Source organism: Dama dama, chromosome 1 (assembly GCF_033118175.1).
Source record: "Dama dama isolate Ldn47 chromosome 1, ASM3311817v1, whole genome shotgun sequence".
NCBI classification, from domain to species: domain Eukaryota; kingdom Metazoa; phylum Chordata; class Mammalia; order Artiodactyla; family Cervidae; genus Dama; species Dama dama.
In genome coordinates, this window is record NC_083681.1 from 74,542,143 (window position 1) to 74,555,539 (window position 13,397).

Consider the following 13,397-nt stretch of genomic DNA (forward strand, 5'->3'; position numbering starts at 1 on the left):
GTAAGACCATGGCAAGGAACGTCGGCCACCAACAAACCCTAAACTCCTAGAATGCCAAGTTTTTTTCCTAAGTAACTCTTGAGTAAAATAGGGCACTTTCAAGAAGCAGAATTCTACCACTACACAGGACCTAAATGAGGGGGAAAGGTAAGCCAAGCTAAATAAGTCAATCTGGTTGTACCATAATGCTCTTTGATCAGCTCAGGTTTTACAACACCCATGATCAAAGGAAGCAGGAAGGAACACAGAAGGAGAATGACAGGAAGCTGCAGTCAGAACAAGTGGAGGCTTGTACACAGAATGTTAAGGACAACCAAAAAGACTGTGCCAGTAGTACGTCCAGTGCCTGTATTCTTCAGAATTGGTTTTTCTTTCAAAGAAAATTGTCTCCCACTGGGGAGAAAACAACATGCTTCAGAATGTTGGATCAGAAGCCAATTACAGATGAGCCAACAGGTTAAGACAGAACTATCTTCTTTACATGAACATCACTCTCCAGAGGTACCTCTTGGAGTACTGAAAACAGGGCAGGGGTGACTTTAGAATTATGGCCATACTCTCAAAGAATCATGGTATAATTTTCAAGAAAAAGACATGATAAAAAGAGCTAACATTTATTGACCATTTACTACAGTAAGTGCCAGATGTTGTTCAGAGTGCTTGATGTGTACTAACTAATTTAATTCTCATAACAGTCACATGAAGTTGGCACTATTATAACCCTCATTTTATAGACAAGGAAACTAAGGTTCAGAGAGATTAATTAACCAAGGTTACACTGTTAGAAGGTGGCTGCGCAGATCTGAACCCAGACAGTGTGGCTCAAGAGTTCATTTGCTTAATCAACATAAGGCAGTTGACAGAGAGAATGCTATCAAAGAACGACCTTGCCCTATGTTTGTGGAAAAAAAAGAGGAAAGAAGAAAGCAACCAGCTCAGACCTTAAAATTATAAAAAAGTACAAGTAATTATAATAGTACTTAAACTGTTCTAGACAAAAAAAACTTTCAAATTATATCTGCAACACAAGCATAACATTGATACCAAAACTCACAGATTTCAAGGAAAAAACTCTTGAAGTAAATTATCAGTAAGCTATGTGGAAAGAATTTAATGCTAAAGAACATACCATGAACCAGGTAGAGTTTATTCAAGGGAGGTAAGGAGGGGTTCAATATTATAGAATCTATTAACATAATGATCATATTATTAGGTCAAAGGAGAGAAAAAAACATTTAGTTATCATCATAGATGATGATAAGACATGACTGAATTTAATATCTAATCTCTCTTTTTTTTGGTTATGCAGCTTATAGGATCTTAGTTCCCCAACCAGGGGTTGAACCTGGGCTTCAGGAAGTGAAAGCATTAAGTCCTAACCACTGGACCACCAGGGAATTCCCAGTCTCTATTCTTGATAAAAATTAACAATAAAATATGAATAAATAGGGGCTTCCCCGGTGGCTCAACGGTAAAGAATCTGCCTGCAATGCTGGAGTTGTAGGAGATGCGGGTTTGATCCCTGGGTTGGGAAGATCCCCTGGAGGAGGGCATGGCAACCCACTCCAGTATTCCTGCCTGGAGAATCATATGGACAGAGGACCCTGGCAGGCTACAGTCCATTTGGTTGCAAAGAGTTGGACACAATTAAAGTGACTTAACACGCACACATGTACAGGAATAGATGTCTTCCTTAAAATGATAAACTAGTTCTGGTTTAACCCAAAAGTTAACTATGCATACTGGGAAAAAGCTAGATGTTTCCTACTGAAATCAGGAATGATATGAGGATGCCTGCTATTATTTAACACTGTTCTGATTGTAGCAGCCAATGCACTTAGACAAGAAGAAGAAATCACAGGTGTACAACTTGAAATGGAGAAGGTAAAATTAATACCATTTACCGATAACATACCCAGAGACTGAACTGAATAACAACTATAATTAGTAAACAAATGCAGTAAAAGAGCAGAATTTTTAAAAAAGCTTTTAACAATAAACTTTGAAAATGTATAAAATTACATGAAGAAAACTTTAAGAACATAAGAGAGACTTGGAGAGACAGAAAATCATGCCATGTTCTTACATAATAAGATACCACAAAAATACTGAGTCTCCTTAAGTTATTTTATATATTCAATGGGATCACATTAATTACACTGACAGGATTTTTTCAGGGCGGTGAAGGAAAGAAGCGAGGTAGTTTTAAAGTCCATACAGATGACCAAAATGTTCAAGCAGGCAGGAAATTTTGGATTAAAAAATAACAAAAGGAGACCAGTCCTACCAGATACTAAAAGATAGAGCCTCAAACTTAAACCAATGTGACACTGTTACATGAATAATCAGACAGATTCCTGGGGCAGAAAAGACAGGAGAAATACATCTATATACTCACAGGATACTAATAGGATGAAAGTGACATCCCAAATCAATGGGGACAAATGAATCATTTTGTATACTGGTTGGGACAAATGAGCAGCCACATGGGGGAAAAGTTGGGTCATACTCTGTTTATTTTGGACTGGGTTAACCTTCTGATGAATCAAAGATTTAAAGGAAAAAATTAAAATATAAAAGTACTATCTGATCTTCTGGATGCTGCCGCAAAATCTAGGAACCATAAAAGGAAAGTTGGATAATTCTGACTACTTAAAATAAGTCCTATGACAAAAATAACCTTCAGCAGAGACAAAAGACAAGTGACAACCAGGAAACTCCTCCTATGAGTTAATTTTCTGATTTATAAAGAGCTCCTGTAGAACTGATAAGGAAAAAACCAGCAATGCACGCGCGCACACACACACACACACAGACACACACACACAAACACAGACACACACGCACAGACACACACACACAAACACACAGAGACACACACACACAGCACACACAATGCACACACACACACATGCACACACACACAGGTGAGCCCACGAACAAGCCGAGAAAGGGAAACACATGCGGCTAAATGTATGAAGAGCCATACAACCTGGCTTATAATGCGAGAAATACGAATTTAAAATATCAACATACTATATACATATTTTTTGGCCACACCACATGACTTGCAGGATCCTAGTTCCCCAACTAAGGATTGAACCTGTACTCCCCACAGTGGAAGTTCAGAGCCCTAACGACTGGATCGACAGAGAATTCCCACTTACAGACTATTTTTACTACCAGAGCTGCAAATACTCTAAAATATGACAGAACAGTCTGAAAACAAGAGCTTAAGGAAACATGCAGGCTCATGAACCACAGGTGAGAATATCAATTGGCATGCTCTCTCCACAGAGGATGGTTTAGCAGTACCTACCCGAATCACGAATCTACATATTCTTCCTCCCTACAATTCCGTTTCTAGGAATTTATCCTATGATGTTCTTGCACATGTGCAAAATGACAAACTGCGGCACAGTTTGCATAGTGTAAGACTGAAACAGCTTAAAAGTTCCTCAGCAGAACACTGGTTAAAAAATGGAATCTAGTGGGACTTCCCTGCTGGTTCCAGTGGTTAAGGATCTGCCTACCAGTGCAGGAGACGTGGGTGTGACTGCTGATCCGGGAAGATCCCTCATGTCCTGGAGGGACTAAGCTCCCGAGCCACAACCACGGAGCTGCTTCTCTAGAGCCCGGGAGCCGCAACTACTGAGCCCACGTGCCTAGAGCCTCTGCTCCACAGCAAAAGAAGCCGCTGCAATAAGAAGCCCACGCACCGCAAGAGAGGAGCCCCCACTCTCTGCAACTAGAGGAGCCCACACCGCAACGAACACCCAGCGCAACAACAACAGAAAGTAATCCAGAGATTTCACTTGGGCAGTGGGATGCTAGGCAGTCAATAAAGAATGAATAAACGACATACTGATACGGAAAGATCATCAAGATATAAAGAAAGCAAAGTACAGAGAGAAAAGTATGTATAACGTGCTTTGTTGCTGTTGTTCAGTCACTAAGTGCTCTTCAACTCCTTGAGACCCCATGGACTGCAGCACACAGGCTCCCCTGTCCCTCACTGTCTCCCAGAGTTTGCTCAGATTCACATCCATTGAGTCGGTGATGCTATCTAAACATTTCATCCTCTGCCAACCCCTTCTTCTTTTGCCTTCACTCTTTTCCAGCATCAGGGTCTTTTCCAATGAGTCAGCTCTTTGCATCAGATGGCTGAAGTATTGGAGCTTCAGCATTGGTCCTTTCAATGAATATTCAGGGTTGCTTTCCTTTAGGATTGACTAGTTTGATCTCCTTGCTGTCCAACGGACTCTCAAGAGTCTTCTCCAGCACTACAATTCAAAACCGTCAATTCTTCGGCCCTCAGCTTTCTTTATGGTCCAACGTCAACATCAGTACATGACTACTGGAAAAACCATAGCTTTGACTATGGACCTTTGTCAGCAAAGTGATGTCTCTGCTTTTTAATATGCTGTCACAGTTTTCCTTCCAAAGGGTATAATATGCTACCACTTAGCTTAGATAGAGGTGGAAAAACATAATTTGCATATACATATATATAATATCTTTGAAAAGATAAACAGGAAACTGCTAACTGTGCCTATGGGGTGGAGAGGTGTGTAGCTGGGAGCAGGATTGGGAAACTTTTCACTGTATATCCTTTTATATTTTAAAAATCTTTGGTAAATATATTTCAGATTGTAATAAAAAAAAAAATAAAGCAAACAGAATGAAGAAACAAAGTATCTGGGGAAAATTACGGCAAATAAGATCCAGGCCAGAAAGAGAGAAGTAAACAAGCTAACCATATTTAACAAGGGTAAAGGTAGACTGCATTTGATTTCTAGTGGAGTTAAAGACTAGATTATTGAACATGTGGCTTAAAAGCACTTAGGAAGAAAATGATTGCTACTGAGGTTGCACTAACAGCAGGACATGAAAAACTGACCTCATTTTTATGGTCTCATAAGGATACCAAGACTGGCACACTGGGAAATGCCACAGACAGAGGCTATCTTGAGTATTTTGAAGTATCTGACAAACTCTAATACCCTATAGACATGATGAAAAATATGGGTTTCACGAGTGACCAACCAAGCCCAGGTGCAAATTCATGAACCAAAATCAACACAAAGGAAGTCCACAGGAACATACCACCAGGCTTGGTGCAAAGTCCCGACGCACCACTTTTGCTGGCAATCCAAAGTAAGACAGAGAAAGCATGTTTATCAAATTAGAAGATGATGTAAACAAGGTTGGGAAAAAAGGACTGAATCAAAGTTTGAAAAGATGTTGAGAGGCAGGAACTAAGAAGTACGATTATTAGTACACTATTAAGATAAAACTTAACAGAAACAAATATAACTCCTTTAGTTTTTAAAACATTCGAACTGCACAAGTATACGATGGTAGAGTTCTGGTATTAACAATTATCAAGGAATTATAAACGGCTGCAAACCCAATAGTGGCTTCAGAAAAGGTTGCTGAAACATCAGGCTGAACCAACACTGTCCAAACCATCAGTGTGCTCTGTTCTGGACAGCTCTCCTCTGGAGTGTTCTACTTTGTTCTGCCCCTCCTCAAACTTAAGAAGGGAAATGAGCAGAACTGCCAAGGATTTGAAAACCAGATCTTAAAAGGAACCTCAGGAATTCTGGCCTAAAAAGAACAATTTAAAGGGAAGTGGCAGTTTACTTTCAAACAGCTGGAGGACTGTCAGAAGAGACATCATCACACTTATTCTGTAGAGGTTCAGAGGTAGACCCAGGACCAATGGGAGGGAGTGACAGCAAGGGAGATGGTGGCTGCGTATAAGAAGAAACATCTGAAAAGGAACTGAGCAGTGACGGGCGAGAGTTAACTCACCGGACAGTGACCTATCACCGCAAGTGTTCAAGCAGAGGCTGAACCTCCACTTCTCAGGAATGTGTGAGAGTGCATCATTAGACAGAAAATGAAATGAGATGTCTAAGATGCTGTGATTCCAACTGAACTACTGGGACATGGGATTGTGGACTCCTTTAGAAGCTGGGAAATGGACTGTCAGACAGACATTCTGCAAATCACACATCAATCAGGCCCCTCCCTCTGTTCCATTCGGATCTAGATTAATAAATAAATGAGTTTATCATCACTGCAGTCTTTCCTCAAGGGTCTAGCTCTCAGCTCTTATACTCCCTTCACCTTCTCTTTCTCTCAGTTCCACCCAACTTCTAGGCGTGAGACAATGAATGCTAATTGGTAAAGTCCTGGGGCAGAAATCTTCATTTTGGTGTCCACTTCAGTACTGTTCACTGCTCAGGGTGGGTGCTCAATAGACATTTGCTGAATTGCTTTGTGAGAGCCGGAGAAGAGCTGCAGAAATGGCATGGAGCCGTCGGCTACTCAATGAGGTGATGAAAAATCCAGTGCTGTTGCGGATCTCTGAGATCTGGCTCACCAGTTAACAGACAGACTTTCCACCAGTATCCCCAGTTCTACTTTGGCTTACCATTACTGATTTCTGGGAGGTCAAACTTAGTGAAGTCCCACCACTGGAGCCGGTAGGTAGTATTGGCAATGTTACTGGCCACAGCAGACTGTCCATCACCAATCACTGCCCCTGGGTGGGGGAGAAGACAAGGAGAGCACGTTATAGATCTATCTTCATGTTTCCACGTCAAACATGAGGCAAAACTGGGGTCAGTAGGAGAGGGAGAAAAGGCAGATGCTGAAGGCTGAAGACGGCTGACAAGTCCTATCTGTCAAGTCTCTCTCTCAAAGAGAAACCAGACATATTTCTCAAGAACAATTCTGCTTGTAAATATAATCCCATATTACCTTATGTTTTATTAACCAGCCTCCCTTTCCACTATTACTTAACACTGACTGAGTGCCACCAATGTGGCAATGTACTGTCTGGTAGGCTTAAAGAGACAATCTGAAAAGACAAATGTTTTCATAAAATGTTGGGAAAGAAACATGAAAAATGAGAGGACACCGTGAACACAGAAAGGCCCCACAGAAAAGCATTCAGTCCCTGGATGTCTCTGTGGTGAGCGGCGCTCTTCGGGAGAAAGCATCTCCTTTGCATATGACCCTCCTCCCAGGAAAACATCTCAAAAGGAGAGGCTTCCTCCAGGGAACAGGCAGCTAGCATTCAGCTGATTGGATAGACAGAGACAGTAAAGAACAAATGACGTAATATTTGTTCATTTTTTCTGGACCCCTGGCATATAACACAACAGAAATTTATGAGCTTAGCTTTTCCGCATCAGAATATTTTTATTAAGGCAATATTTTATAGCCCTCCTGCCCTGCCCCACCCCCGCTCCAGGAGAACTTCCTTGAATCCAGATTCACTTGTAAAATCTCACGGTTTAACTTTCCCTGAGATATACGCTTCTGTATGACATTTTTTTCCTTGGTAACCAATTAAATAAAAAATGGATTTTTTTTTTTTAAAACAGGGTGACACTTTAATTTGCAGTTGTATTTCATTTTACATGAACATGTCATTTCTTCCTCCTCCTCCTTCCGAGGTGTGTTTCATACACAACCACCCTTCTGATCAAACAGAGCCAAACCCTCTTGGGAGAATAGAACGTTCGTATATGCTATACAACCTAAACGGTGTTTTCTGCTGGAAATCAACTCCGATTTTGAGAAACTGAACTTGTTAGAGCTGACTGGCCTTGGAACAATGGACAACTCTACACCCAGATTCTTCCATATTCTTCCACCTTCCTCCTATGCACGTCACTGCAACAGTTTTTTGTTTTTTTTTTTCCCCTTCTCCTTTTAGAGAGCTTCATTTATTGCTCTGCTCCTCCTGGTATTTCCCTATTCTTTCCTCAGATGGTCAAGACTGTTCAGAGAGAAGATGATCTCCATACAAGTCATGAAAAATGAGAACAGTACTCTGCTCACTCTCCCCCAGGAACTGCAGGCCACTGCATGAGAACTCTTTCTAACATTAGTGTATTGGTAGACTCCTTGTCCCTGTTTCAATTTGTTAAGAAAGGCACAAACAACAATTCGTTTCCAAGATGATGATACTTCTATTGATGGGTTAACATATTCTCAGTATGTGCAGTCCTGCCCCTCTGGGGGCAAAAACTAGCTCGGGGTAGGGGGAAAATCTTGAGAGAGTACAATCCCCAGGTTCCCATCAAAGTACTGCAGTATCTGAGCAGATATGCAGCATATCTGTGATATTAAAATTTCATGGGAGGGATTGATTAGGGGAAAAGTGTCTAAAAAGGCTTCTTTGGAGGGTAATGATAAAATAAAGGTTGAGAAATACTGTTCTAGATAAGCCAATACCATCAAAATAATACATTCCTTAAAATCCTGCAGATTCAAAGACATAGTCCAAAATGGTCATGATTTCTCCAAAGGCCTAAGCAAGACAGCATTTGAGTGGTCTGTCAAAGAGCCCACTGACTTCAAACCCCTACTGAGGGCCGTGGGGCGTATCACTTCAATGAGGTAAACACAGGCCTTTGCTTTTAACCTTTATAGAAAATTCTATAATGATGGTATCTGACTTGGGAAATTTTGCTGAACCTCTGGGTCACGAGGAGGGTAAGCTACCTATAGGACTTTCTTAATAGGACTTTTGTTGATTTCTCCAGGCTTCCTTGACAATGAAAATAATTCTTAAAATTCCAAGGTCCACTTCCCAGGAAAGAATTACTTACTTTCACTTGGACCCATGCTCAATTCCACTGAGTTTATGAATTGTTCCTGTGGTTTGGTTGACATCAACCTCTGACCACTAGTCTCTCTCAAATTACTTTAGTTCCTTAAAATTTCCTCCAACTTTTATCAGACAAGCAAAATGGAAGAAGGAGAGTTGATTTTCTTGGTATACGATGAAAGAAATGCTAGTTGCTAAGAGAACAGGGGAAAAAAAAAAAAAAAAAACCTAAAGAAACAAACCCCATATTGTAGGAGCTTAAAATCTGGGGGAGAGGACGAGTGCTACAAACAGGAAAACAGTTACAGAAAATACCAGATGCTTTAAGAGCGCTGTGGCTCTATCTGCAACTGGAACGCAAATGACTGAGACTCCAACCCACAGCTCCAGAAGCACCCCGCACGTCCATGCCTCAAGAGACGTCTTCTGGAGAATAGCTGGGCAATAAAATCATCATGCATGGTCAGACTGTGTGGAGGAGACTGGGGAAGTGTTCTCTGCCAGTGGTGCCAGAGTGCTGAGGTGGAACAGATCCTGGCACCTGGAGAGTTGATTTTCAGGGCCGTGTAAACACAGATCAGGAGCTAAAGATGCCAGCAACAGGTCAGAGTATCGTCACCAGGTTCCCTTCTGTAAGACCTGCAGGCCAACTGAGCCTGTCTCTTGGAAACATCAGGAAGAAAACATATCACCTTATTAAAAAAACAACAACAAAAAAACACCCAACCATTTAACAGGCCTCCGGCCGCTAAGCTAAAGGTATAGGAAAGGTGCCAGAGTGAGTTAATGGACGGAGTTACAAAAAAGTATTTACAGAGGAGGCACTTAGCCTTGGTAACCAAACCCTGACAGAACGTTGAGGGTGAGGGCTCAAGGTTTTCTCAGTCACAGCAGAATGGAAGGAGCTAAGACTCAGGGTTTCTCAACCTCCGCAACTGGTATTTTGGGTCAGGTAAGCCTTCCTTTAGGGGATGGGGTGGGTCTTGTGCGTGCTGGGATGGTCAGCAGTGGCCCTGGCAGCCTCCTGCTGGATTGCCAGGAGCACACCACCCCTTCACACCCAGCTGTGACCACCAACAACGTTCCCTGGAGATCAGAATCACTCCTGGCTGGGAAACTCCAAGTTAGATGAAACACAGCCTGCATTTTAACTTCAAGATCAGTGTTCTGAGAAAGCAGTACTACTGGGATGCTCACTCACTGCTAAAGGCACCAGTACCATCAGCGACACCGATTCTGGAGAGAAACTAATGAAAGGCACACCATTACACAAATATTCCTTTAGCAAACTTCCAGTCTCCCACTTTGGCCACGGATTACAGCCTGCCTTGAACTGGGATCTTATGAGCTATCTGTTTTTAACATGATTTCTGATAATATGGGCTTCAGAATCAGATGGATCTGATTTTGACACTTCCTGCTAGTACCTGCTAGTACCTATATTTGTATGCCTCTGCAAATTAATCTCTCTGAATCTCAGTTGCCTTAGCTGTAAAAAGTAAATAAAAATCCTTTCAATTTACAGGGCTATTTGGAAAACTCGTTGAAAAAATACATGTAAAGTGATGGCAAACAATAAGTGTCTAATAAATGTTGTTATTGTTGAGTGGCTAAGTTGGGTCTGACTCTTTCGCAACCCCACAGACTGTAGCCTGCCAGGTTCCTCTGTCCATGAGATTTCAAAGGCAAGAATACTAGAGTGGGTTGCCATTTCCTTCTCTAGGGAATCTTTCCAACCCAGGGATTAACCTACGTCTCCTGCCTCGGCCAGGCAGATAGATTCTTTACCACTGAGCCACCAGGGAACCCATCTAATAAATGACTGCCATTAAAATTATTTTAATTATTTATACCAATCTCTATATGCTCTTCCTCTATAGGTATAGCTCTGTAAGCAACAGCTCAGAGACAGAGGTTCTTGTGTAAGAGACGGGTCCAAATAGTGTGCCAGGACCAAGAAAGGAAAGTGCTTCATTTTAGAATTAAGAACAAATGCGTAGGACCTAGATTCCTTAGGAACGTTCTCCTTGAAAGACAGCTCAGGCAAAGTCAGTCCACATACTGGTCCGCAAAACACACTGTGATGAATTTAAAAGAACTGAAATAATTCAAAACATGCTGTCAGAAAACAAGGAAATTAAACTAGAAATCAGTAATGGAAAGACAACTGGTAAATTCCAAAATACTTGGAGATTAAGCAACACACTTTAAATAACACATGGCTCAGAGAAGACATCTCAAGAGAAATTTTAAAATATTTTGAACTAAATGAAAATGAAAATACAGCTTATCAAAACTTGTGGAATGTAGCAAAAGCAGTGCTTAGATGGAATATTACTGCTTTGAATGCATACCCTAGAAAATAAGATCTAAAATCAATAATTTAAACATCTACTTTATGAAATAAGAAAAAGAGCTAATTAAATCCAAAGTAAGCAGAAGAAAAGAAATAATCAAAATTAGAGTAGGAATCAATGAGACTGAAAACAGGAAATCAATAGAGGGGGAAAAAAAAAAAATCAATGAAACCAAAAGCTGGTTCTTTGAAAAGATCAATAAAATCAACAAACCTTTAGCCAGGCTAACTAAGGAAAAAAAGAGAGCAGACACAAACTATTAATATCAGAAATGAAAGAGAGGCTATCGCCACTGATTCCATGGACACTAGAAGGGCAGTAAAGAACTTTACAAGTAACTCAATGTCCACAAGTTTGATAACCGAGGTGAAATGGACCAGTTCCTTGAGAGACCAGTCTACCAAAATTTACACAAGAAGAAATAGATAACCTGAATAGGCCTGTATCTAATACACTGAATCAATCATTAGAAGGCTCTTAAAACAGAAAGTGCCAGGCTCACGTGGGTTCACTGGTAAATTCTACCAGACATCGAAGGAAGAAATTACACTGAATCTCTATAATCTCTTTCAGAAAACAGAAGTGGGAGTGCTTCTGAGGTCAGTATTACCCCAATACCAAAACCAAAGACAATGAAGAAAGAAAAGCTACAGTCTTAATATTTTTTACGAACACAGAAGTAAAAATTCTCAACAAAATGTTGGCAAATAAAATACAGTAATGTACATAAAAGAGTTATACAAAGGGGAATTTATCCCAGATATGCAAGGCTGGTTAAACATTTCAAAATCCGTTAATATAATCTATCACATCAACTTGATAAAGAGGAAAAATTGTATGATCATATCAATAGATGCAGAAAAGGCATCTGACAAAATCCAACACCTATTTTTGACAAAAACTATCATCACACCAGGAAGAGTGGGATATTTCTCGATTTGATAAACAATGTCTACAAAAAACCTGTAGCTACATTTAAAGGTAAGGAAAGACAGCCTGACCCTTGAAAAATCTGACTTTGAATCATAAGAGTCCAACATACACAGAGATTTTTTTCAACAAACATGTACTACGGTACTACATGATTTGCAGGTGGTTGAATCCAAGCGTATGGAAGAGCAGGTATGGAGAATCGACTTGAAAGTTATATACAGATTTTCAACTGTGTGGGGGTCAGAGTCCTTATCCTTCACACTGCTCCAGAGTCAATTGTATATGCTTTCTCCCTAAGACTGGGAATAAGCACCTTTCACCCCTCCCCTTCAGCACTGTACTGGAAGCCTACTAAATGCCATAAGACAAGGAAAGCACATAAGAGGTATATTGATAGGAGAGGAAGAAATAAAACTTTCTTTGTTCACAGGAGACATAACTGTTTATGTTGTGGTTGTCATTGTTCAGTTGCCCAGTCAAGTCCGACTCTTTGCAACCTCATGGACTGCAGCGTGCCAGGCCTCCCTGTCCCTTACCATCTCCTGGAGTTTGCCAAAATTCATGTTGGTCGCATCAGTGATGCTGTCCAGCCACCTCATCCTCTGATGTCCTCTTTTTCTTCTGCCCTCAATCTTTCTGAGCATCAGGGACTTTTCCAATGAGTCATCTGTTCGCATCAGATGACCAAAATACTGGAGCTTCAGCTTCAGCATCAGTCCTTCCAGTGAATATTCAGGGTTGATCTCCCCTAAGATTGACCGGTTTGATCTCCTTGCTGTCCAAGGGACTCTCAGGAGTCTTCTCCAGCACCACAGTTTGAAGGCATCAATTCTTTGGCCTTCTGCTTTTCTTATGGTCCAGCTCTCACAACCATATGTGACCACTGGGAAGACCATTGCCTTGACTATACAGACCTTTGTTGGCAGAATAATGTCTCTGCCTTTCAACATGCTATCTAAGTATGTCATTGCTCTCCTGCCATGAAGCAATTGTCTTCTGAGTTCATGGCTGCAGTCACTGTCCGCAGTGATTCTGGAGCCCAAGAAGAGGAAATCTGTCACTACTTCTACATTTTCCCCTTCTGTTTGCCATGCAGTAATGGGGCCGGATGCCATGATCTTAGTTTTTTGGATATTTAGTCTTAAGCTGGCTCTTTCACTCTCCTCCTCAACCCTCTTCAAAAGGTTCTTGAGTTCCTCTTCACTTTCTGCCATTAGAGTGGTATCATCCACAAATCCCCTTCATGGATCACTGCCTTGTCGTGGTGAAGGGGCTTGCGTAACTGAATGAAGCTACGAGCCATGCCATGCGGGGCCACCCAAGACAAGACGGGTCACAGCAGAGAGTTCTGACAAAACATGATTCACTGGAGGAGGAAATGGCAAACCACCCCAGTATACTTGTCGTGAAAACCTCATAAATTGTTTATGTAGAAAATCTCAAAGAATAAAAAACAAGCAAAAACAAAACAAAAA

The 13,397-nt window shown here is 41.1% G+C and overlaps 1 protein-coding gene across 8 annotated transcripts in view; it reads right to left on the bottom strand.

Annotated features, from left to right (window-relative positions):
• AMBRA1 (autophagy and beclin 1 regulator 1) overlaps positions 1-13,397 on the bottom strand; it is a 166,130-nt gene that overhangs the window by 36,690 nt on the left and 116,043 nt on the right. For all 8 annotated transcript variants that reach the window (XM_061152848.1, XM_061152823.1, XM_061152879.1 and 5 more), the window contains one exon: positions 6,443-6,553. In XM_061152848.1, the coding sequence (XP_061008831.1) occupies positions 6,443-6,553 (111 nt within the window). The remainder of the gene's footprint in view (positions 1-6,442; positions 6,554-13,397) is intronic.